At 45.4% G+C, this 26,253-nt stretch overlaps 1 protein-coding gene across 1 annotated transcript in view; it reads left to right on the top strand.

The window, feature by feature from the left end:
* VIT (vitrin) overlaps nucleotides 1-23,460 on the top strand; it is a 123,686-nt gene extending 100,226 nt beyond the window's left edge. Inside the window, exons 12-15 of the mRNA XM_029232148.1 lie at nucleotides 8,562-8,665; nucleotides 12,638-12,864; nucleotides 19,250-19,763; nucleotides 23,228-23,460. Of these exons, the coding sequence (XP_029087981.1) occupies nucleotides 8,562-8,665; nucleotides 12,638-12,864; nucleotides 19,250-19,763; nucleotides 23,228-23,406 (1,024 nt within the window). The 3' untranslated portion in view covers nucleotides 23,407-23,460. The remainder of the gene's footprint in view (nucleotides 1-8,561; nucleotides 8,666-12,637; nucleotides 12,865-19,249; nucleotides 19,764-23,227) is intronic.
* The last annotated feature ends 2,793 nt before the right edge of the window (nucleotides 23,461-26,253 follow it).

Here is a 26,253-nt window from a genome sequence, read left to right as displayed (position 1 = left end):
CTCTCTGTCTCTCTCTCTCTCTGTCTCTCTCTCTCTCTGTCTCTCTCGAGCCTTCAGAAAGGAGCAGAGCCCTGCCAGGGAGACCCAATTCGGGCTTCTGACCTCCAGAGCTGTAAACTAAGTGTGTTGTTGAAGCCCCTAAGTTTACAACTGAGATAGACAACTAATACACCTGGCAAGGAGGACCATTCTGTCACATTTCCTTGAGCCTGCGGCAAAGGAAGGAATGGGAGGGGTTGGGGCATGAGCCCCGGCTGGAGGGGACCTGGGAGTTGCAAGTCTCAGCACCTCAGGACTTCAGAGCAGGAAGGGACTGCCCAGCCCCGACTTCACATTGTGATCCCCAGGGGAGCTTTTAGAGATGCTGATGCCTGGGCCCCATCCCAGCCCTATTAAACCAGAATCCTGCAAATACCCAGAAGCTGGTCTTTTCATCTATAATTCCAATCTGTAGCCAAGGTGAGAATCCCCAACTCCCCGAGAGGGCAAGGGACAGCTCGGCTTCCCAAGTGAGAGGGCAGCACCCGGCCGAGCACAGGTCTCTCCAACTGCTGCCCCGTCCTCTCCTCATGCCCTCAGCCTCCACTGCCTTTACAGGAACTAACAGGACCCGAACAGCCACCTGACTGCCTGAGAGGGCTCTCCAGGGCCTAATGGCACTTGCAAAGAACCCCCTGCCACTTCTCTCTCAAGGCAGGTGAACCCTTGAGCCACAGACCTCGGGGACACAGTCTCAAGGCTGAATGAGCTGGGAATACAGCTCACACAAGAATCTTATGTTCCCCACCATGCGGTTCTCCCACAGGGACAAAGGAAATGAGGACACTGCCCTTGACTTGCACCACTTCTACTCAACGGTTCCCCTTGACCCCCCCATTGCACATCGCTGGGTCTTATCCCAGTGCCCCCCACCCATGCTGAGATCATTCTCCCTAGACCCCTGGACCATTCTGCTAGAGAAGCAGGTGGCCACCCCCATGCACATTAGAACCACTTGGGGAGCATCTGAAAATCCCAATGCCCAGACCCAACCTCAGATCGATTAAATCAGAATTTCTGAGTGTGGGACCCAAGCGTCATTCATTTTTAAAACTCCCCAGGTGATTCCATTGCACAACCAGAATGTGAAGGCACAAATATTCCCACGGGGCTGTGCTCTCATCTGGTGAACCCTGTGTCCTGGGCCCCTCCTGTCTCCCCGCCAGGTTGCCACCCCAGGGCTACAGGAGCTCCATCCTCCTCCCTGCCTTTCTTATGCCTGCTCCAGACTTCTTATTTATTCTTCTCCCTTCCCCTTATCACTGGCAGCCCCACAGCTGATTTTCTTGATTCTTACAGCATCCTCTAAGACATTGCCACTCAAAATGTGATCCATGGCCTCACCTGGGAGGCTGTTAGAAAGGCAGAACCTCGGACCTCACACCCAACCTGAAGAATTAGAATCTACATTTTAGGGACTTCACTGGTGGCACAGTGGTTAAGAATCTGCCTGCCAGTGCAGGGGACACAGGTTTGATCCCTGGTCTGGGAAGATACCACATGCTGTGGAGCAATTAAGCCCATGCACCACAACTACTGAGCCTGAGCTCTAGAGCCTGCAAGCCACAACTACTGAACCCACATGCTGCAACTACTGAAGCCCATGCACCTAGAGCCCGCGCTCCACAACAAGAGAAGCCACTGCAGTGAGAAGCCTGTGCACCGCAATGAAGAGTAGTCCCCACTCGCCACAACTAGAGAAAGCCCGTGCACAGCAAGGAAGACCCAAGGCAGCCAAAAATAAATTAAAAAAAAAAAAAAAAAGAATCCACATTTTAACAAAATCCCCAGGTGACCGGGCGAAACGGCTAAATTTGGGAAGCACCAAACACTGTCTGTTGCCAAGACATTCCGTGTCCCTGGACTTACATAGCCCAGCGACGTGGTAACACAGAGCAAGCCAAACAGCCCCCTGGCTCCAGAGTAATTCTTAGATCAGATTTCTCATCCACATTTCCTCCAGCAGGAAGACGCTTGCAGATTAATTTTCTATTTTTTGGTGGAGGGGTGGAATTATTGTTGCTAATTATCAAAAAAAACCCCTACCCCTCTAAAAACAAAATTTGATTATAAGACTCTGTTCCACGTCTCTGATCCTAGGAAATGTGAGAAAGGCCAGTGTCCTTTCAAAAGGGGCTAGTTGTGCTAATTCCCTCAGCAGGTCAGCCTGGGCCCAGTGCTCAGTCCTTTGTAGGGAGGGGCAGAATCATTTTCACTCCGAGTGGGTAATACCCTCAAGGGACAAGTCTGCCACCTGACCTGCAGCCAGCAGCATGTCCTTAGGCAACCAGGGTCACCCTAGAACATCCTCCTGAGTTCACAGGCATGGTTCGTCTCAATGACTAAGTCCATAAATCATCACACTTTAGCATTAATTAAAAGGCTAAGGATAGTCATGTTATTTTATTGTAACCTTAAGGTGATGATGCCTTGTTGTAGGAAACAGTTTCAAAAGGTTCTTGTTATAGGGAATATGGTTAGTTAATGTGTCTCTACTGGCATAAAAATTCATTTGAGAGGCTCACTCTATGTGACTCAAAGCATTATGGGGTAAACCAATAGACTCTGGGACTTTAACCAAATGGGAACCTTAGGACTGAAAGGGCCTCAGAAGTCCTCTAAAATCCAGGGCTTCCCAAGCTGTCCCAAGGATGGGATTCATCTGGATCCCTTATTTTAAAAAATCCCTATCCCCAGCCCAGACCTACTGAATTGAGTTTCTGCTGGGAGGAGACCTGGTAACCTGTGTAGTTTAACAGGGTGGCTCAGGTGAGACTTGTCATCAGGGAGGCCTGGAGACACTGATGTTCTGTCCAGTTCCCTGCCCCCAGGCCCCAGCCTTCCTAGGAATCACCTGTGCCCATCTCTAACAGGCATTCTTTCTTCTCACACACTTGCAGGATAGTCCTTTCCTATTGCATGAAATATCCCTTTCTATGCATAGTCAAATGCTGGCTCCCTATCATTTCTCTTCATTAGTCTTAGCTCTTTTTCCAAACATAGAACAATTTGATATTTTCTCCTTGAGCTGTAAATCTTTATTTTCTTCTCTTAGTTTCAAAGGAAATCTTTGATATCACTGAGGGAAAAAATGTGTTTTCCTTTAATGAGATCTTCTAATAAAATTACAAATTAAAATGTTGCTTACATTAAAATATAGTAGCACATCTCTTTGAACTTTTAAAATAATCTTCATCTCTGAAAAGGCACCAGGCTAGGGGTAGGGATTTTTTTTTAAATAAAAGCGTTCTCCTTTTATTAAAAAAAATCCCTACCCCTAGCCTGGTGCCTTTTAAATAAAAGGCCACCAGCCCATATATCCTAAAAAAGGACACATACACCCGTGTGCTCTGGTACTGAGAGCTGCCACAGTCTGCAGGTTAAAGACTTACCATTCATTCCTATAATTTAATTACATTACATTTTAACAAAGATTTATTGAGTGTTTACCACGGTCTAAGCACTATGCCATTTGCAGGGGATACTAATGTAAAATTCATCTAAGTGGTTTGATTACATTTGCCTGTAAGTCCCTTGGTGGATGAGCTCTGCGGCTTTACTCCTAATCGTAATTTTAGCAACTGGAAAGAGTTTCAGAGGTCCTCTGATCCAACCTTTCAATTCACTAAAAATAAATAACTGTGATAGAGATTCTGTTCTTTGGGACTTCACCAGCTAGTAAGGGTGGCGATATTTTTAAGAGAAATAACATTAAATAAAATGAAAAGCATCTATTCATTGGGTATATGAATGGCTCATCTGTCTGCTTCTGAAGATAGATTCATCTACCGCTATGATGTAATAGGGGAAGAGAGTGGAGTGTGGAGCTCAGAGGGGAGTGTTCAGTTCTACCCGGGATGATCTAAGAGAGGAGAGGACATCTGAGCTTCCTCCTTCCCTCCCTTCCTTCCTTCCTTTCTTTCCATAATTCTCTATTACCCCCTGTATGCTAAGCACCAGGGATAGGAAACACTGGGACATAGCACCTGTTCACAAGTAGGTTACAGTCAATCTTCATGATTTACAGATCCTATATCTACAAATTCACCTACTCCCTAAAATGTACTTGTATCTCCAAAATCAATACTTATGGCACTTTCACAGTTGTTGTGTGGACATGCACAGAAAGGGTATGAAATATACATTCCCAGCTGAGGTTCAACAAGGCGATGCTCTGCCTTCTAGTTTCAGCTCGTTACTATAAACAAGTGTCCTTTTCACAGTCTATTTAGCACCTCATTTTTCTGCTACTCATTGGTGATTTCACTATTTTTAACGGCCCCAAGTGTAGTGTTGAAGTGCGATCTAGGGTTCTAAGCACAAGAAGGCTGTGATGTGCTCATGGAGAAACTGCAAGTGTTAGATAAAATTCCTTCAGGCAACTTGTTGTGCTGTTGGTCATGAGTTCAATAATAATGAATTGATGATTTGGTATATTCAGCAAAAAAAAGAGGAAATTTGTTGATCTGTGTGTGATCAACAGATTTGATCTGCTCCAGAAAGTGCTAAAGTCCCTAATATCTATAGTGCATGATGAAGCTATGGAAAAGACGGAAAAGTGGCTGAAGTTAGGAATTCATGAAATGATGACTGATTTTTTTTTTTTAAGCACAGTGGATAGCACTGTGAGACTGAAGGCCAAAAAATTTACAGTAGCACTACCCAGGGTCAAGAAAATGTTAAACCCTTCTCAGTATTTCATTTTACGGAAAATTTGCATATAATTATTTATAAGAAACTTATATATTAAGTTGGGTACCTTGACACAGAAACATACATAAAACAAGTTTATATACTGATCTATTGATGAAAATGTGATCAGAGGCCCACAGGAACATAAGCCCATATTTTCCCTAGGAGCAGTGGCTCAGAACTTGCTAATTTGATGTTTGCAGCAACTTTATAAAACATAACTATTGCAGATAACAAGACTTGACAGTACATGTAGTATGGGAAAGAGGTGATCGATCACTCTACAAAGTGATCGACATTCAGACAGCCTCATGAGCAGGGGAACACTATGGATGTGACTAGGTGACTAGCCTCCACATTTAAATACTTTTTCTGTAAACACTTCTGAAAGAAAATTTTATATTTTTGCTTTTGAAATTATTTGTCTATGAGCAACGCTTAATTTACGATCAGCTATGATTTCTTCACAGTCGCCAGACACACTCAGGAAATCTTTCAAAGTGAGAAAATCTAGCCTCAAAATCATTTTCAAATGTAAGTAGAGTTAAAAATTTTCCAGTTAATGGGGCATATATAACATTGTTTGGTAGACGATTACGTAGTTGTTATTGTCAATATCAATTTTCTATTTTATAGCTAATAATACTTTTGTTGTTTTAACTCATTCTTTTTTTTTTTTCCCAGTCCCTGAAAAGTTCATATTCCTTGGTTACCAAGGGTAGATCCAGACTTTGGGGACTCTGAAGCTTATGTAGCTTGGGGACTCTTTTAAGAAAAAGAACACAAAATTACAAATACAAAATTAGGCCCCTTGGAAGAAGTATCATTAGGATCCAAGTTAATCCACCTCTGATAGGCACTTAGCACCTGTTGGATAAAACATCCTCTGCAGAGGCCACTGTGGTGCAGGAAGACCAGGTAGGAAGCTATAGCCATAGTTCAGGAAAGAGAAGATCATAGTCCAAACTTGAGGATGGAAAGGATGAGAGAGACACAGGAAATATTTAAGAGGTTGGTGTGACAGGAATGCATATTGCTGGGACGACTTGATGAGTCAGAAGAGGGACTACAGAAGGGGATATGGGTGGTTTGATGGAGCAGATATGGAAGATAATTGACTTCAGTTTTGGAAATATCAAAGCCAAGGAGCCTGTGGACCACACCCAGGGACCACAGATGTATGGAAGTATTCCAGATGTATGGAAGCCTTTTATTTATTCTGAGGTTCAAGAGAGAGGACTGACCAGTGTGCACGAAACAGCTGTTGGCATATGAATGGAATGGTCGGTGAACCCCAGGTGGCTGAAGTTGATGAGATCCCCCAGGGTTGTGCATAAATTAAGAAGGGATGCATGAGGGAGATAGCACTGCCAGGAACATCAGCATTTAGAGGTAGAGATGCACAGAAGAGGAAAGAAGAAATGTATGTCTCTTTAATACTGTTAATGGAGTGCCTGCAGGTACCACATACTGTGTGAGGTGTTGTCAGCTAGAGGAAGCAGTCAGGCACAGAGGTTGTCAGCTGGGGCCGGGGCCCAGGGAGACAGGTAGCTGGAGCTTGGAGGGTGGGCACAATTGGGGTTTCCCAGATGAGGGAACCGATGAGCAAAGGCACAGGGCTAGAAAACCAGGAAATAGTGAGTAGCTCATTCTAAGTAGAATATAGGTGAGAGTGAGAGAGAGAACGGTATGAGCCTGCTAGATTGGAATCAAGTTACGGATGGGCTTTGAAAGCCAAAATATGAAGTTTAACAATAGGAGTCTCGGATGATTTTGAGCCAAGTTTTACAGTTAGAGCTGAACATGAGGAAGGGTTCTCTAGCAGACAGGCATATACCCAGCATTGCAGAGACTGACATAGAGACTCATAATAGAACCAGCAAGAAGTAAGGGAGCCTGAACTCAGAGGGTTGCACAGAAACACAGAGGAGGGGATAAAAGCAAGTGCTCCAGACAGATGAACTTAGGAGACGTGCCTGACAGGTCCCAGGGGTCCTATGACTGAGCAAGTAAAGATGGGGTCCAGGTTTTGAGCCTAGATGGCCGAGCGGCAAGTACAGCAGTTACTGAAATTGATCTGTGAGAATAGAAACCGGAAAGCCCTGGAGCCCCAAGGGAAAGACTAACCATGAAAGTACTAGAGTTCCTTCGCTGTGATTCTCCCACCCTGGGCCCTGAGCAGTGGGGTGTGTTAAAGCAGCCTCGGTTCGGTTCGCAGCCTTTGCATGTGGCTTGATGGTGAGGTTGAGCTCAGCCAGAATGCCCACATTTCTCTGTTCTGCACTTTGCTTTATTGTTGTTGTTCGTTTGTGTTTAATCCTGAACTAGAACTTGGTTTTCACCTGGGGGCTTTTCATCTGGTTGGATTTTTCCCCAACACCCACCCTAGTTGAGCTTGTCTTGAGTTGGTCCTCCCAGTTTCACATCACCTCTCGCTTAGAGAAGTGGACTTCTGGGCAGTTTGCTTTGGTTTTGCCCAAGAACCAGCCTGTGTCCCTCATATTCACTAATGAGATGGAGGACAGAGGGGCATCCTTCCAGCCTCTTTCCGAACTCTCCTCCGACATAGATCACCTTGTGATAGCTAGGAGGGTCAGATAATAGGGTCGGAGCAGGGGAGGGGAGGGAGGCAGAGGATGTCTCCTCTCGAGTCCTGGGGAACTGGCTTCCTGGTGACTGCACTGCCAGGTTCCCCAAAGGACTGGCTGAGAATCCACTGTAGGGCCTGGGAATTCCCACCCGAAACTGCCGAAACCTGCTTCTTCCTGGATCTACTCCAGGTGTTTATGGAAAGACTCGCTTTTAAAGGTCTCCTTCTCCCTCTCCTTGAAGACTTAGTAATCTGCAGCCAGGAATTTGCAGTTCCACATTTTCAAAAAGTATTAAGAATTTCAAGACAGCAGCATCAGAGCATTGAAGCAAGGGCAGGCTCTTTTGGCGTTTGGGGCTCCGTGTGACCTCAGAGGTCACACCTGCAGGAAGCGCTGCCAGTGGCTGAGTGTCAGCGCTTCGAGAGATGTGATTTCATCCCCACTTCATCCTGAGTGTGACCACACACGTCCACCCCACGGAGCCCTCGTCCCTCCCGACACACCTTCCACCTGGTTGTGAAAAGTATTCCACATCCCCTGCTCAGCTGCTCCCAAGCCTGTTAACCAAGGAGACTCTGCTCTAGAGAAGGGTTCTCATTCTGTTTCTCCACTTAATTCACTCCAACTCCTCTCCAGCTAACCTTCAGCCTTCAATAAAATAGATGTTGACCTTCTAGGTAAGATTTGAATATTCTCACCCAGTCACAGGAGCCACAGAGTGAGAAAGATGAAGGGATGTCTTCTCCTTGACACAGCTGTTAAGATGCAGTTCCAGTGCTGGGGTAACCCGGGGGTGGCTATCAGCTGAGACTCTCTTCCTGGAAAGGAGGGTTTGTGGCAGCCTGGGGACATCCTGACATTTGCAAAATCTCCCTTGACAACAGTCCTGATCTTTAACAACATAAACCTTATGATCTTTATTTTTATCTAGATGAGGAAACTGAGGCCCAGAGAAGTTAGATGACTTCTCAAGGTCACACAGCTAGGAAACAGCATAGTCAAAACTAGAACCCACACCTTCGGTGTCCCGAAACAGCCCAATCTTCTCTACACACACTGTGGAGGACCCAGTCCTCCCATTACTTCTGTCCACAGTGGGGCATTTTATAAACACCAGCTTAAGGCTTTGAAGCAGCTTCCATTCTGTTCGTATCTAAAACTATCATCAGCTCTGATTCCCGCTTTCCTCAAAGTGTAATAACTTCCAGCTGATTTTTATTTCTTGTTCTGAATCTTCAGAGACAACCCCGTTACCCAGTTTAATCTCAAGACTCACATGAATTCCCGGGATCTGAAGACAGCCGTAGAGAAAATCACCCAGAGAGGAGGGCTTTCTAATGTAGGTATGTGATCCGGATGGCAATCTTCTTGCTACCATGGTTCTCTTTCTTTTCATGCTAGATAGAAAAAGGAAAAAATCAAAATAATCCATCAAGAAATGACTCACATAATATCTGTATCTTTCCTCAAGTATTATCATGGATTCAGGGGGCAAAAATCATTACCACATACATGCTGGAGAGTTCTAGCACGCCGGGTACCTCAGTATGGCAGCTTTCTTCAGGACAAGTAGAACTGCAATCATGACTATTCCAACTATTCCCCGAGTCATCAGCTATTTTTCATTATATTTTGTAAAAACTTTTTTTTTTATAAAAATAAGTAAAATTTGTAACCAGTTCCATTCAGGAAGCTCCACAGTGCCCCTTGAGAGTGTTTTTCTAATCAGCTCCTGTTATAGTAATAACTGTGCAAAAAGAGACATGGTCTTTGTTTCAAGCTGAGTCTCTATCTGATCCTTGGTGGTGGTGATGGGGTGGAGTGGCAGTGGGGTACCAGAATTCCAAGGTCAAGATTTAGTCCTCAATGGGGCGGGTCCAGAAACTCCACTTTATCAGTTCCCCAGAGGTGACCAGGCATTAGGAAACAGTTTCACACGAACCAAGCTCAAAGGCCACCAATGAGCCCATGCCAGTGTACTAATTTATAAATGGTAGTCTGGTTTTGGGGGCACTGGGAAGGCTGTCCACTCCTTGGGGAACCTGTCTGTACCATCACAATCCAGGGAAATGGATAAGTGAGCCACAGTTGCTTGACATGGAGCGCACACAGGGAATAGACCATCTTTGAAGGATCATCTTCAAAATTACAGTAAACCTGGTTAATTATTTCCCTCTCCACCTCAGTGTTTGTCTCTGTAGACCAGTGTATTAGCATCTGGCAAATGAAGAGCCTTCGATCTCTGAACAATTCTAAATAAACACTGGCCAAGTCACTGCTATCCAAGACACAAAATCAGTATTACCTCATCAGGAACATGATAGAATTGATGTCTGATTTTTCAGTTTAATACTTAGATCAGTGAAATTCCAGTAATATATCATGGAGTAAAACTTTAAAACTTCAGGGGCTTCCCTGGTGGCGCAGTGGTTAAGAATCCGCCTGCCAGTGCAGGGGACACAGGTTCGAGCCCTGGTCCAGGAAGATCCCACATGCCGCGGAGCAACTGAGCCCGTGCGCCACAACTACTGAGCCTGCGCTCTAGAGCCCTCGAGCCACAACTGCTGAGACTTCGTGCTACAACTACTGAAGCCCAAGCACCTAGAGCCTGTGCTCTGCAACAAGAGAAGCCACCGCAATGAGAAGCCCGCGCACTGCAACGAAGAGTAGCCCCCGCTCGCCGCAACTAGAGAAAGCTCGCGTGCAGCAACGAAGACCCAACACAGCCAAAAATAAAATTTTCAAAAGAATTGTTTAAAAAATAAAAACTTTAAAACTTCAGAAGACATCTGTTTCTTTGATGGGATTAACAAAATCAGCATAAAATCATTCTTTCAGTGGGTAACATGTTCTATCTCTGCCCTGTATTGATCTGGGTTTGGGTTTAGAGAACTGAACCCATTCCAGCAGGTTTAAGCAGAAAGGGATTTATTTCAGGGTATTAAATGGTTTTGAGAATTACTGAAGAAATGAACTCTAGGCTGAGCTTTCGGAGATGGCTTCCCAAGGCTTCCTGCAGAACCAGGACCTCCAAGGAGCTGTACCTCTTCCAAGATCAGGAAATTGCTTTCTCAATTCTGCCACCACAGCCTCTTTAGGAATCTGCTTCAGCCAGGAAGCCACCATGATCAGGAAGTTTCTGCTGTAGCTGCCAGCTACAAAACCATGCCTTGCCTGCTCCATTCACAGCCACAAAGTGAATGCTCTGCACCCTACGTTCTCAACACCAAGGAAGCTGGAGACCAAACATAGGCGCCTCTGCTAACACTTCCCTGGAGAAGTCAAACACTCTACAGACTTGTCAGCAGAAACAGCAGAATCAAATCTCATGTGTGTGCATCATTTCATGAAACTAAAACAAATCCAGAACTAGCTGCAAGGAAGTCTCAATGTAGTTTTCAGATTTCCAGCCTCTGCTTTCAAGACATGCTGGAAGGTGGATGGAATATGTATTAAGCACAAATTGACCATGACCTCCAAATTTAAGATTGGTGGGGTCAAGGCGATCTTCCGATGGCTCCCTGTGCTCTGTCTACAGGCAGTTAACGTTAAACCAGGGGGGACTGCTGGGTGCCTTGGGCCTTGAGGGAAATCAGCCCCAGCTGTGAAAGCAGTTCTCAGCAGCCAATGCTTCCCTTAGCAACTGTGCTCTATGCAGCCAGCTCACGTGGGTCCTCCGAGACATTCCTCTAGCAACTGAGTATGTAACCATTTGATCCTTTCATTTGTCAGGTAAGACTACACTAGCCAGCGGAGCCAGGATGCTGGTCAAAACCAAAGCAGCATTGAGTGTAATGTCATTAACCCTAATGTCTTAAGAAGGTAGCTCGTAACTTTTATTTTGATTGGGGACCCCTTTGAAAGCTATGGCCCTTGTACCCAAATAAATACTTATATACACAAAATACTGTGTATAAATTCAGGGGATTTGTGGGTACTCACCCCCAGTGCCCCAGGGGTTCACAGAGCCCAGGTTAAGAGACCTACCTTACTATATGCAGCTATGCTGACTCTAGGGTGACCAGTCATCCCAGTTTGCCCAGGGGCATATGGGGCTTCCAGTGCTAAAACTGGGAAAGTCCTGGAAAACTGGGACAGCTGATCACCCTCCTTGATTCCAAAAAATTTCATAAGACCCTAGACAGTGTGAAGTATATGCTTGAGGAAGCCATGCTGGGAGGCTGTGCTATCCCTCTCAAATGTTGCTCTCAGCTGAGGCAGGTTGTCGTCATGGAAACCTAGGCCCAGAGGCCCCACGTGACCCACCCAGGCCTACATAGCCAGTAGGCGGCATAGCCAGGCTAGAACACCTCTCTTAGTTCTTAGTGGGTGCAGAGCATCCCAAGCCAGCCAGACCTGTGCCCCTGGTGGAACTAGACACAAGATTCCACTGAACCCAGAATATAGCCTTCCCCACCCAGCGGCTGCTGGAGCACCAGGCTCACCCCGAGCCACCGTAGCCCAAGGAGAGGCTCCTGTCACTTCAGCTCCCCCGACCCCACACTCTGGGAAATGGCACAGGGGCTTAGTGAGGTTGGTTCCAGCACCCAGGCAAAGAACGGACACTTTTGTTCCTATGAAAGTTTTTCTCATCTGTTTGCTGGTCTTTAAAACTTTTATTTTTTGAATTTAATTTTTAAAATTGAAGTACAGTTGATTTACAATATTAAGTTAGTTTCAGGTGTACAGCAAAGTGATTCAGTTATATATTTTTTCAGATTACTTTCCATTATAGGTTATTACAAGATATTGAATATTGTTCCCTGTGTTTTACAGTAAATCCTTGTTATCTATTTTATGAATAATAGTTAGCATCTGTTAATCCCATACTCTTAATTTATCCCTCCCCCGATTCCCTTTCCTCTTTGGTAACCATAAGTTTGTTTTCTATGTCTGTGAATCTGTTTCTGTTTTGTATATAGATTCATTTGTATTATTTTTTAGATTCCATGTGTGATATATAATATTTGTCTTTGTCTAACTTACTTCACTTGGTATACTACTTCACTTGGTATGACAATCTCTAGGTCCAACCAGGTTGCCGCAAATGGTGTAAAACTGTTAAAAAAAAAAAAAAGAGAGAGAATTAGAAGTTAAAGGCTTAAAATGAAACAGGGGGGAAACGGCTAGTGGTGATGGTTCCAAGACATTGTGAGTGCATTTAATACCACTGAACTGTACACCTAAAACTAATTAATGTGATTAAAAAAGAAAACAAGCCAACAAGGGAGGGAATGAGTATTTTTCTGCATCTCTTTATGCTGCTATGATCAGTTCCATGATCATTCCAAACACGAGTTTTCTTTTTCTCCCAGGCCGGGCCATCTCCTTTGTGACTAAGAACTTCTTTTCCAAATCTAACGGAAACAGAGGCAGTGCTCCCAACGTGGCCGTGGTGATGGTGGACGGCTGGCCCACGGACAAGGTGGAAGAGGCATCAAGGTTTGCAAGAGAGTCAGGAATCAACATTTTCTTCATCACCATGGAAGGTGCCTCTGAAAATGAGAAGCAGTACGTGCTAGAGCCCAACTTTGCAAACAAGGTATGTAAGTGGGAGACCCACCCAACATAAGAATTCCCTGCACTTTGCAAAGCTGTAACAGCCATCCAGGCTGTGTCTCTTTTTCCTTCAAATGGGTGTTAAGCTCACTTCTAGGTAGGAGGGCCTCCAGTGAGAGACTAGTAAGTCTGGAACCTGGAGTTATCCTCTCAAAGCAACCCCCCCACCCCACGACCACCACCATGTACCTGATGAACTGAGGCCCAGCATCAGCACCTTGGGAGGAGCAGGGCCCCCAAGGTCTCACAGTAAAGACTTCCCTGAGCTCCTCCTATAGCCCCAGGGCAGCCCACAAGCCTTCACACGAGCATGCACATGGGCACACATGCACTGCAAGTTAACTAATCTGATAAACAAGAAAAAGGTATTGAATCAAGTCAGGGAGATCAGGATTTCAAACTCAGCTCCCCCTCAGTTCTGTGGAAATGCCTGGCAGGAGATGGGAGCAGAACAGATGGGGATCCAGGCCCTCACACCCATCCCCCCAAAGCAGCCCATTTTTTGTATATTTTGTACAGTGGGACCCCACATAAACCTTCCTCCAAAGACAGGACCCCAAGTTTAAAAAGGAAAGGAAGAGAGAGGGCAGACAGCAGAAGCAAGAACTACAATCCTGGAGCCTGTGGAACAAAAACCACATTCACAGAAAGACAGATGATGAAAAGGCAGAGGGCTATGTACCAGATGAAGGAACAAGATAAAACCCCAGAAAAACAACTAAATGAAGGGGAGACAGGCAACCTTCCAGAAAAAGAATTCAGAATAATGATAGTGAAGATGATCCAGGACCTCCCTCGGAAAAAGAATGGAGGCAAAGATCGAGAAGATGCAAGAAATGTTTAACAAAGACCTAGAAGAATTAAAGACCAAACAAACAGAGATGAACACTACAATAAATGAAATGTAAACTACACTGGAAGGAATCAATAGCGGAATAACTGAGGCAGAAGAACGGATAAGTGACCTGGAAGACAGGATGGTGGATTCACTGCTGCAGAACAGAATAAAGAAAAAAAAATGAAAAGAAATGAAGACAGCCTACAAGACCTCTGGGACAACATTAAACACAACAACATTTGCATTATAGGGGTCCCAGAAGGAGAAGAGAGAGAGAACGGACCCGAGAAAATATTTGAAGGGATTATAGTCAAAAACTTCCCTAACATGGGAAAGGAAATAGCCACCCAAGTCCAGGAAGTGCAGTGAGACCCATACAGGAAAAACACAAGGAGAAACACGTCAAGACACATAGTAATCAAATTGGCAAAAATTAAAGACAAAGAAAAATTATTGAAAGCAGCAAGGGAAAAATGACAAATAACATACAAGGGAACTCCCATAAGGTTAACAGCTGACTTCTCAGCAGAAACTCTACAAGCCAGAAGGGAGTGGCATGATATACTTAAAGTGATGAAAGGGAAGAGTCTACAACCAAGAATACTCTACCCAGCAAGGATCTCATTCAGATTCAATTGAGAAATCAAAAGCTTTACAGGCAAGCAAAAGGTAAAAGAATTCAGCACCACCAGACCAGTTCCTCAACAAATGCTAAAGGAACTTCTCTAAGTGGGAAACACAAGAGAAGAAAAGGACCTACAAAAACAAACCCAAAACAATTAAGAAAATGGTCATAGGTACATACATATCGATAATTACTTTAAACATGAATGGATTAAAGGCTCCAACCAAAAGACACAGGCTTGCTGAATGGATACAAAAACAAGACCCATATATAAGCTGTCTACAAGAGACCCACTTCAGACCTAGGGACACATACAGACTGAAAGTGAGAGGATGGAAAAAGATATTCCATGCAAATGGAAATCAAAAGAAAGCTGGAGTAGCAATACTCATATCAGATAAAATAGACTTTAAAATAAAGAATGTTACAAGAGGCAAGGAAGGACACTACATAATGATTAAGGGATCAACCCAAGAAGAAGATATAACAATTATAAATATATATACACCCAACATAGGAGCACCTCAGTACATAAGGCAACTGCTAACAGCTATAAAAGAGGAAATCGACAGTAACACAATAATAGTGGGGGACTTTTACACCTCATTTACACCAATGGACAGATCATCCAAAATGAAAATAAATAAGGAAAGAGAAGCTTTAAATGACACAATAGACCAGATAGATTTAACTGATATTTATAGGACATTCCATCCAAAAACACCAGATTACACTTTGTTCTCAAGTGCGCATGGAACATTCTCCAGGATAGATCACATCTTGGGTCACAAATCAAACCTCAGTAAATTTAAGAAAACTGAAATCATATCAAGCACCTTTTCTGACCACAACGCTATGAGATTAGAAATGAATTACAGGCGAAAAAACGTAAAACACACAAACACATGGAGGCTAAACAATACGCTACTAAATAACAAAGACATCACTGAAGAAATCAAAGAGGAAATCAAAAAATACCTGGAGACAAATGACAATGAAAACACGATGACCCAAAACTTATGGGATGCAGCAAAAGCAGTTCTAAGCAAAACTTATGGGATGCAGCAAAAGCAGTTCTAAGAGGGAAGTTTAGAAAAATTCAATCGCACCTCAAGCAACAAGAAAAATCTGAAATAAACAATCTAACATTACACCTAAAGGAACTAGAGAAAGAAGAACAAACAAAACCCAAAGTTAGCAGAAGAAAAGAAATCATAAAGATCAGAGCAGAAGTAAATGAAATAGAAACAAAGAAAACAATAGCAAAGTTCAATAAAATTAAAGGCTGGTTCTTTGAGAAGACAAAATTGATAAACCATTAGCCAGACTCATCAAGAAAAAGAGGGAGAGGACTCAAATCAATAAAATTAGAAATGAAAAAGGAGAAGTTACGACAGACACCACAGAAATACAAAGCATCCTAAGAGACTACTATAAGCAACCCTATACCAATAAAATGGACAACCTGGAAGAAATGGACAAATTCTTAGAAAGGTATAACCTTCCAAGACTGAACCATGAAGAAATGGAAAATATGAGCAGACCAATCACAAGTAGTGAAATTGAAACTGTGATTAAAAATCTTCCAACAGGGCTTCCCTGGTGGCCCAGTGGTTGAGAGTCTGCCTGATGATGCAGGGGATGTGGGTTCTTGCCCCAGTCCGGGAAGATCCCACATGCTGCGGAGCGGCTAGGTCCATGAGCCATGGCCGCTGAGCCTGCGTGTCCACAGCCTGTGCTCCGCAACGGGAGAAGCCACAACAGTGAGAGGCCCGCGCACCGCAAAAAAAAAAAATCTTCCAACAAACAGAAGTCCAGGACCAGATGGCTTCACAGGTGAATTCTATCAAACATTTAGAGAAGAGCTAACACCCATCCTTCTCAAACTCTTCCAAAAAATTGCAGAGGAAGGAACACTCCCAAACTCATTCTATGAGGCCACCGTCACCCTGATACCAAAACCAGACAACGATACTACAAAAAAAGAAAATTACAGACCAACATCATTGATGAATATAGATGCAAAAATCCTCAACAAAATACTAGCAAGAATCCAACAACACATTAAAAGGATCATACACCATGATCAAGTGGGATTTATCCCAGGGATGCAAGGACTCTTCAGTATACGCACATCAATCAATGCAATACACCATATTAACAAATTGAAGAATAAAACCATATGATCATCTCAATAGATGCAGAACAAGCTTTTGAAAAAATTCAACACCAATATATGATAAAAACTCTCCAGAAAGTGGGCATAGAGGGAACCTACCTCAACATAGTAAAGGCCATCTACGACAAACCCACAGCAAACATCATTCTCAATGGTGAAAAACTGAAACCATTTCCTTTAAGATCAGGAACAAGACAAGGATGTCCACTCTCACCACTATTATTCAACATAGTTTTGGAAGTCCTAGCCACAGCAATCAGAGAAGAAAAATAAATAAAAGGAATACAAATTGGAAAAGAAGAAGTAAAAGAGTCACTGTTTGCAGATGACGTGATACTATACATAGAGCATCCTAAAGATGCCACCAGAAAACTACTAGAGCTACACTGAATTTGTTAAAGTTGCAGGATACAAAATTAATGCATTCCTATACACAAATGGTGAAAAATCTGAAAGAGAAATTAAGGAAACACTCCCATTTACCATTGCAACAAAAAGAATAAAATACCTAGGAATAAACCTACCTAGGGAGACAAAAGACCTCTTTGCAGAAAACTATAAGACACTGATGAAAGAAATTAAAGATGATTAAAAAAAAAAAAAGGAAAGGAAGAGGATAGGAGGGAGGGGTGGGGGGATGCCCGCAAGCTTTAGTGTTGTGTCTCCAGATCTACTAGGGCTCAGCTCCCTGCACAAATCCTGCACTTCATTGTCCTTGAAATTCTCATCTCCCTTAACCGCTAGGACACGGTGTGGCTCTTACTTCATTTGCTCTCTCCTCTTTTCCGTTTTTTTTTTTTGTTTGTTTGTTTGTTTGTTTTGCGGTATGCGGGCCTCTCACTGCTGTGGCCTCTCCCGTTGCGGAGCACAGGCTCCGGACGCGCAGGCTCAGCGGCCATGGCTCACGAGCCCAGCCGCTCCGCGGCATGTGGGATCCTCCCGGACTGGGGCACGAACCCGTGTCCCCTGCATCGGCAGGTGGACTCTCAACCACTGCGCCACCAGGGAAGCCCTCTTTTCCGTCTTGTACCCTAAGTGTAGACTTCCCCAGGGCTCAGTTCTTTGCCTTCTCCTCTGCTCTCACTAGGTTTTCTCCCTCCAGAACCTCTCCCAGGGCCACAGCTTCAGCCTTTGCTCACAGGCAATGATACGCTCATATGTCTCCCTCCCTGGTCTCTCCGGAGCTCAATAGCCATTTGTTTCCAGCTGATTGACTAGTCTCCACCCGATGTCCCCAAGAGCCTTAAACGTTACGTGCAAAATGCCAAGTGCATCATCTTTCGCACCCAAATTCTTTCCTCCTCTGGACTGTACATACGGGCCCCACAGCTGTCTCAGACACCCAGAGTCACCCCAGGACACCCTGTCAGCTCCCATGTCACGTATCTCACATCTGTCCACTCTTTCCCATGCCCAATGCCACCTCTCCAGTTCAACTACTACTTTACATCTATTATTTCTCCCTCCAGTTTAGATTTCACAATGAAGCTCATGTTTATGAAGAGTTTTTCCAGTCCTGTGGAGTCCTTGCTTCAAATCCTTCATTATTCCCTATTATTCCCAAGGTCTTCTGGAGTGTGGTCCTAACCCAGATTCCCAGCACATCTTCCTAGCTCCAGCCACCTGGCGTCCTGCTGTGACTTACTCAGGCTGCCTGGTGGGGAATCCCTCCTCTCCATCCGTTGGCTGCAACTCAGCTCAGCCTCAACACCCATCTCATATGCCACCTAAGCCATGGAGAGTTTTATGAACCCCATTAGGTTTTTACAAACCAATTAAAGTATATTTCCTAGGACATTTTAAAGTCATTTCTTGTCTTAAAATAATGTTTTAATTATACACCTTCGATTGTAGCCATCAGGTCTGTGATTCTCTCTGTGACCCACGCACACCCACCCCGTCCCCCAGAGAGGCAGCGGCAAGGGGGAAACAGTCACTTCCAAGAACACACCGACCAGCTTGCTCAATGTTTATTTGCAGGTGCCTTGAGTTTTTTTCTGGAACAAACTTGGGCACAAGTAAATATTAAGCTGCCTGGAGGCAGGGTTGTCCAGAGGACAGAGCTTGGGTTCTACGAGCAGACAGATTTGTGTTCCGGCCTCAAGGATTCAAGGGATGTCACTTCACAGCTGGTCCTCAGTTTGTTCCTTCATGACAAGGGGGTTATAATTCCACCCTGTAGGGTTAAGTTGGGGGGTTAGTGAGATAATCTAAGAACATCTAGCGTGGTGCCTGACACATGTGTGGAACCCCCTTCCTGCTGGATGCAGGGCTGCTCTGGAAACAATTCTTTAGCTATGTCTCATGCGTGCCTTTTGTTTTCCCAATCAAAACAAAAGCTTTCTTTAATCTCTCCTGGGTTGATGCCCACCAATGCCAACTTCATGGCTGGCTGCCAGTACAAATGAACAGAGGGGCCTGAGGAGGCATAAATATGAAGCTGAAACCAGTGATTCCCCTCTCCCTGTGGATTTGCTTGACTGATGGCTCTCCACAAAAGCAGAGACCTGGCTGAGGGCGTGGGAGTGAGTCCAGGGATAACTTGACGGGTCTCTGCCCCGGTGAGCACCTGACTGGGTGAACCGAGATGGAGAGAGCGCATTAGGAGGCCTGGTGCAGAAAACAAGCATCTGCCAGCTTCTTCCCCCGCCCCGGGGGTCAGGGGGCGTGGCGAGGGGGCGTGGCCAGGCCCCTGACCTGGCGGGTGGCCTCCCCCTGTCTTTCAGGCTGTGTGCAGAACGAACGGCTTCTACTCGCTCAGTGTGCAGAACTGGTTCAGCCTCCACAAGACCGTGCAGCCCCTCGTGAAGAGGGTCTGTGACACCGACCGACTGGCCTGCAGCAAGACCTGCTTAAACTCGGCCGACATTGGCTTCATCATCGACGGCTCCAGCAGCGTAGGGACGGGCAACTTCCGCACGGTTCTCCAGTTTGTGGCCAACCTCAGCAAAGAGTTTGAGATTTCCGACACGGACACGCGGATCGGGGCCATGCAGTACACCTACGAGCAGCGGCTGGAGTTTGGGTTCGACGTGTACAGCACCAAGCCTGACGTCCTCAACGCCATCAAGAGACTGGGGTACTGGAGTGGTGGGACCAGCACGGGGGCTGCCATCAACTACGCCCTAGAACAGCTCTTCAAGAAGTCCAAGCCCAACAAGAGGAAATTAATGATCCTCATCACTGACGGGAGGTCCTATGACGATGTCCGAATACCGGCCATGGTCGCCCATCACGAGGGTGAGTGAGCTGGTCTTGCTGACCAGTCTGGGGCTGAGCATCCCTCTGGGGCTTGGTGGACCAGTGGGACAAAGAAGGGACTGTCTCTCTATGCACTGGTTTTGCCTATCACCTAATAAACTGTTCAGAACTGCAGGGAGAGTGTTAGGGGTGTAGTTCAACACTGCAGGCCCCACTGGGCAGCAGAGAAGGGTCAGGCAGGGGGCACCACGGTGGCTTCCACAGTGTCACGGCAAACCATGGCCTGTGGGTGACTGTGGATGTTAAGGTCCCACACTGAGGCAGGGCACACCAACATGTGACACATTGAAGAGGAATTTGACTCATGGCTTTCATCTCCATTGAAGACCACAAAATTGTGTTAGAAATTTGAAGAAAATGGATGTTTTAAAAGAAAAGTGCTACTTTTGTAAGCAACTGCTAACCAGATATTGGAGGTTTGGGGGAGACCTCAAAGAAATTTTCATTCAAAATATTTAAAGAGATATTTCCATATGAAAATTTGGAAGAGAGCAACAGAAAGTTTACAACCATGAAAAGTGAGCAAACTATTTTTGTAAATTTAGAAAATCGGTCATATTTAATGCTTTTTGACAGAATCTATGTATAACCAGTTTTGAAAGTGCCATAAAATACCAGGAAAATACAAACAACCTGGAGAAAACCCCAAGTGATAGTAATAATAGTAATGATAACAGAAGTAAACTGAGTGGTCAGTGAACCAAAAACCTGTAGATAAGTACTAGTGAACAGACTCACTCATTGTGGGGGAAGTTTTCTTGTCTGCCTACATTAAACTTGGTTCAGATGCAAGATTTACCATATTCTTTAAAGCTGCTTTTAATCCTGCTTGAAACAAGAAGGGGTGTAAAAATAAACAAGCCTTTAGGAACCAGCAGTTCTGGCTTCTGGAAACCAAAGTAACCAGACACCAAGTTCAGACGGTCTGCCCAGTGATTCGCCCTGTGTGGAGCACTCATAATGGTGGGATGGCAGATGGCCCGCGTGCCAGCCTTCACAGGGCTCCTTGGGCTCATGTCAGCAGAGGGAAGATGGTTTACGGCTCAGAAGCAACCTGCCCAAAGTTCCAAAGTGAGTGGGAGGACGCAGGTGGGGCAGCTCTCGACAAGCCCAGGGCTCTCCTGCTTTTTCCAAACGTCTGGTCCCACTCATGTTCAGCTCCACTCACTCATTTTCCTAGATGCCGCTCCTTTGCACCTCACCCAGAGGGTAGCCTTGGCCTACTCGTCAGGAGAAGTGAAGATCAAGGGAGATGTCCTGGGCACTATCAGGGCTGTTATGTTCTGGGCAGCTTTAAAGAACAAGGACCAACAGATGCAAGTGACATGGAAGCAATGAGCACTGTGGGAGTGTCCAAGCCGAGGCTGGGTTGCCAGTAGAAATCTCTAGTACTGCTTCTGCTGTCTTTACTGGGGGGCAGTCCTTCCATCTTTGAGCAGAAACGAGGGCTTAGTCAGTCTAAGCCCCATTCTGCAGCCAAGCTGTTCCTGCAGACTTGGCAGGGGTCTAAAGCCCAACGCTGGCTTTTCCCAATGTGGACCGTGTTCAGAGAAAAGACACTGGAGAGGTAAGAGAAGGAACTGGCAGCTTAACTTCAGCTCAACGAGCCACAATAGAAGAACAGCTGAGGGACTTCCCTGACAGTCCAGTGGTTAGGACTCCGAGCTTACACTGCAGGGGGCACGGGTTGGATCCCTGGTCTGGGAACCAAGATCCCTCACGCCGCGTGGCACGGCCAAAATAAAAGGCCAGCTTAGACCAGAACCACGTGAGGTGTGGATGGCTCTCCGGTCAGCAGGACAGGGCACCCGGAAGATGCTGGAGAGAGTGATGTGGGCCCTGTGAGTGGCTGGCGGGGGAGAGGAGCCTGGCCGGAAACCCTCACCCAGGCTCTGCCCTCTGTCTCATGGCCATCTTGCTAACCCCACCCTGGCCAGCCTGGAGGGGGCGTGGGAATAGGTCAAGCTTCCGCTCACCAGGCAAGAACCACACAGCAGGCAGTCTGTTTCCCCACTGAGAACAGACCCCTGCCCTCCGAATTCCTCTCCTCCCTGCTCCATGTTACAGTCCAAACCCTTTAATCCTACTATACTCGTTCCCATTTGCATCTAGACCAGCTCAAGTCCCTCTCTTCCTAAAAAGGGAAATAATTCTCTTTGACCCCATGTTCTAGCTCCAGTTACCACCTGCCTCCTTTATAGCCACATTTCTGGAATCAGCTATATGTGCTGCCCCACATCTTCATTTCTTTTTCACTCTCAACTCACAGCAATTCACTTGGTTTCTATGGCATCTACTCCTCTGCCGCTGCTCCCTTCAAAGGCTACCAGTATCTTGTTTCTGTTTCTTCTGAATCCAAAGAGCGCTTTTCCCTTTCATCTTCCATGACCTCCTGCATCAGTCAACACTGCCCGCCACCTCCTTATCGGTAAACACTTACTTTTCTGTGGTGATGGAGCAGATGCTGGGTCACAGCTCTCCAGGTCCTTGTGCAAGCAGGGTTCCTGCACCGGGAATGAGGTTGGAGCCTATGGCTTATAAAGTCACCCTCAAGCCTAAAGTAATTCAATGCCACCATTTTTTTGTCTAGGTTTGCAGTAGAGTTTATTCGCAAGGCAGACAGGAGAACCAGCCTCAAATCTACCACCCCAAGGGCAAAGAGCTCGGGGTATTTATAGCAAGTAAAGGAGCAGGGCGGTCTGAGGCGTGGGGAGTGTGATTAGAAAAAGGTGTGGAAGTGTTGCTCTGCGCAGGCGTAACCAAGCTACAGGCCTCTGCGCTTGTTCTAAAGGTCACCAAGCGGGCACTCGCGCATGCCCTGTTGGAGGGTCAGTGGTCCTATCCTGTCTTAACCAGCTCAGCTGAGCTAGACGCAGCTGACTCTAAGGTCAGCTCACTGCTGACTCCAAGTTTCTGGAGTACAACTTGGACAAAAATCTTACTGTTTAGGCTACGTGCCACTTGGAGGACATGCAAGTCTTAAAACGACCTTGATTAGTGAAGGCAGGTGAAATGGATTTGACTACCCATAGTTTCATTTTCATTTAAAAGATCTCGAACCGACTTTTGATGCATATAAGACTGAATTTTGTGCGCCTCTACACACAGAGCAAGTGTGTGCCATGTGGTACAATCTGCACGGCACCAAAGTTTCACTTGTCCAAATGTCATCCCCACGCTGCTCCTGGACATGAAATTCTTATCATGCATTTACTCCATTTTCCTGTTTTTTCTCTCCAAAAGATTGTAAACTCCTATGAGATAGCAACTATACCAACTTTATTGCTGCTGGCATACAGCAGATGTTCATGCTTTGGGCACATTTCTGATTTTGGACTCGGTTGCCTTCAAGCACAATGGCCAACAGAGCAGCAGAAAGGCAAGGATTCATTTCAGTACTTTCCCTTGGGGACATTTGCTTCATCTACCCTTTGTCCCCACAGGAGTGATCACCTATGCCATAGGCGTGGCATGGGCTGCACAGGACGAGCTGGAAGTCATCGCCACTCACCCTGCCAAGGACCACGCCTTCTTTGTGGACGAGTTCGACAACCTCTACAAAGTGGTTCCCAAGGTCATCCAGAACATTTGTACAGAGTTCAACTCACAGCCCCGGAACTAAATTCAGAGCAGGCAAAGCACCAGCAGATGCCGCTTTCCCGACTGGCTCTCGGACAACCCCCAGTGCTTTATGGGACACACGTGGGGCAGCAAGGCACTTAGGGCTTGGAAACCACGTGTTGTTATTTTTCTTTGCCAGTGTGGTTTTTCATACTTCGAAACACAGAGTTAGAAAGGTGATCATAAATTTGTAGAATGAGCCAAAATAATACATCATTTTGGGAATGCTGGGGATTTTACATTTTGAGAATTGTTTTCAAAATAAAAATTGAGAATAGAACACAGCACTTATGAAGGCTTAACTAGAGCTTTTGTGAGATTTGTAACATTTTTATTTCCCATTAGAATTCTGTAACTCTCCACAAGTTTCATTTTTGTCATGACAATATAGGAGATGCTTAATTACATGTCTGACAGGATTTCATGCAATCACTCTGACCGTGTCATGGGTAGTCTTCACAGGGTTTGTGGCAGGGCCACCTCTCTGCTCTACTCATGCCCCAGAGCACCTGCCGTGCACTGTCTCCTGGCCCAAGGAGACAGCGCACCCACGGGGGTGCAGAGACAAGGTGACAGCAGCACAGCGGTGCCTGATTTACCTCCCTGTTCTCTGTTATCAGAATCACGGTGTTCCTGCAGTATATGGAGCAGTTGGGGAATGGCCCTGGAGGACCACACTGACCTGGCTTTAAAAGTGGTGCATCAGGCTGGTGCAGCCACTCTCAGCCCGAGCTGCACATTAGAACCACTTGAGAGTACAATGCTTGTTCCCAGGCCCCACACTAATCCAGTGAAAGCTGAGTCTCTGGGAAGGGAGTCTGAGCATTGGCAGGTGGTACTGATGATATGCTGCCAGGATTGAGAACCACTGAGCTGCCTCGGAGGGGTCAGTGTTAGAGCTGTTTCCTGGGAGAGCCCCTGTTTATGCCTGTTGTTGTGAGTCCCATTTAGTTTAGCATTTGTCTTGCATATTTCATTTGTTAACTAGATACTGTTATTACTGGTTGCATTAAAATAAGCTGGCATGGGTTTGGTTGAACTCCACTTTTTTTTACTTCTGGCTTCTACCAAGGACTCATTTATTAGGATGTGAAATTACATACACCATAGGGAGACATTCAGAAGAATCCTAAATAGAGATGACTAACTTGACAAGTTATATCCTGTAAAAATGTGTGCTGGAGAATGCTACTCTGAATGGAGGCCAAAAGACAGTACCTGTGTCAATACTTGGGACAAAATATTTACACAAGAAATTCTGAATTGAAAATAGCATCCATTTAGCAGAATTTGCATAGAACTTGCCAATTCTCACTACCTGAGGAGTTATTGTCAATTAAAAATGTTGTGGTCTACAGAGAAAGGTGTCAGCAATTTCAAATTTATTAACGATAGATTTTATTTCGAAAGCAATTTCAAACAGATTTGTTCAAAACCTTCAAAATACGAAAACTAGCTTCAAAAAGGAAATTCTTCATAAAGATACCAGTGACACATTATTAGTGACAGATTTAGCTAGGAAACTAATTAAAGAACATAAGTACTAGGAACAATTATTCTGCCTATGATTTTGAATGTGCAGATAATTGATATAAAGTTTTTTTTCAATGTCGCTTCAATGTACACGAGTTAATTTTTTGAAGAAAAATTTTATTTTGGAAAATAGCTTTGGAATATAATTATTTTACAGGGTCCTTAATATAAAAACCAATTTGTCATCAATAAGTAAATACTTCCAAAAATAACATAATTTTAATTATTTTGGTGTTCTCTTTCATTCATTGTCCCAGTTTGGAAAATAAATTATATGGTCACCCTAGTTATAGGTATCATAATTTTGAAGATAAATGAAACCTCTTCAAACGTGCCCATTGTCGACATGTTGTCAACACGTATTTGAGTACATGCTGTGTGGACCATCAGAGGTGAAGTGCTCCGAGCTTGAGGTCCTCAGAGGCTACGGTGTGGTCAGAATTGTCCGTGTGGATGTTCAAGTTGCCAGAGATGGTGACAGGAGTCAGGATGGAGAGAGAAGCAGTGAGCCAAGCTCATGGATGCTCAGCGGAGGACAGAGGTGACCAGGAGGTTGGGAGAGGACAGCAGTGACAGGGCTGGAGGGCCAAGGCCAGATTCAAGGGGGCCAGGAGCAGACCCAGCCCTACTCCAGGCCTGAAACACGTCGGGTGAGAGAGCACAAGGAGCCCCCTCTCGGGGGGTTGAGGAAGACAACCAGGCTTCAGGTAAGAGCGGGCAAGAAGGGCTTGGGCCCCTGGGGGCTCACGCGGGAAGGCTGCAGTGCAGGTGGGGCTGGGTGAGGTCCACGGAGCAGGGTGGAGACAAGGGTCCTGGTGGTGATGGGTGCCATGGGAGGCTTGCAAATAAAGGCCAATTTGCTCAACCTAAAGTGTGCCCAGCACTGCTGGGCCAACACTGAAATCTTAACACCAGAAACAGAACTTTGGAGACAATCTACATCAAACTCTTCAATGGCAAAAAAAGAAAAAAGAAAAAGGAAACCCAGGCCTTAAGAAGTTTGTGCTGACGCGAAGGGATAAAACTAGAATTCAGATCTCCTGTCTTCCAGTGTCCTGACTCATTTGACTGCCTTCGGGGCATCCCACAAACACACACCTGCTTCTGCACACTCGGAGGCTCTGGTCCAGCCTTTGTGGAGCTCTCTTGGTCCTGCAGACTCGGAGCCAATCTCCTAAGGCAACTCTATCTTTCATTCTATGGTCTCAGCAGGAAACCTCTTCCGTGCCCTTTCTCCTCCAAGTCAACCAAAACAAGCGGACGAGGAGCATCGGACCAGCTTCTCCGGATGCAAGTGATGTCTAAACTCCGCTCA

This window comes from Monodon monoceros, unplaced genomic scaffold, assembly GCF_005190385.1.
Source record: "Monodon monoceros isolate NGI ecotype Baffin Bay Population unplaced genomic scaffold, NGI_Narwhal_1 Super_Scaffold_19, whole genome shotgun sequence".
Lineage (NCBI taxonomy): Eukaryota > Metazoa > Chordata > Mammalia > Artiodactyla > Monodontidae > Monodon > Monodon monoceros.
Note: the sequence above shows the minus strand (reverse complement) of the source record. Positions and strands in the feature narration are given on the sequence as shown.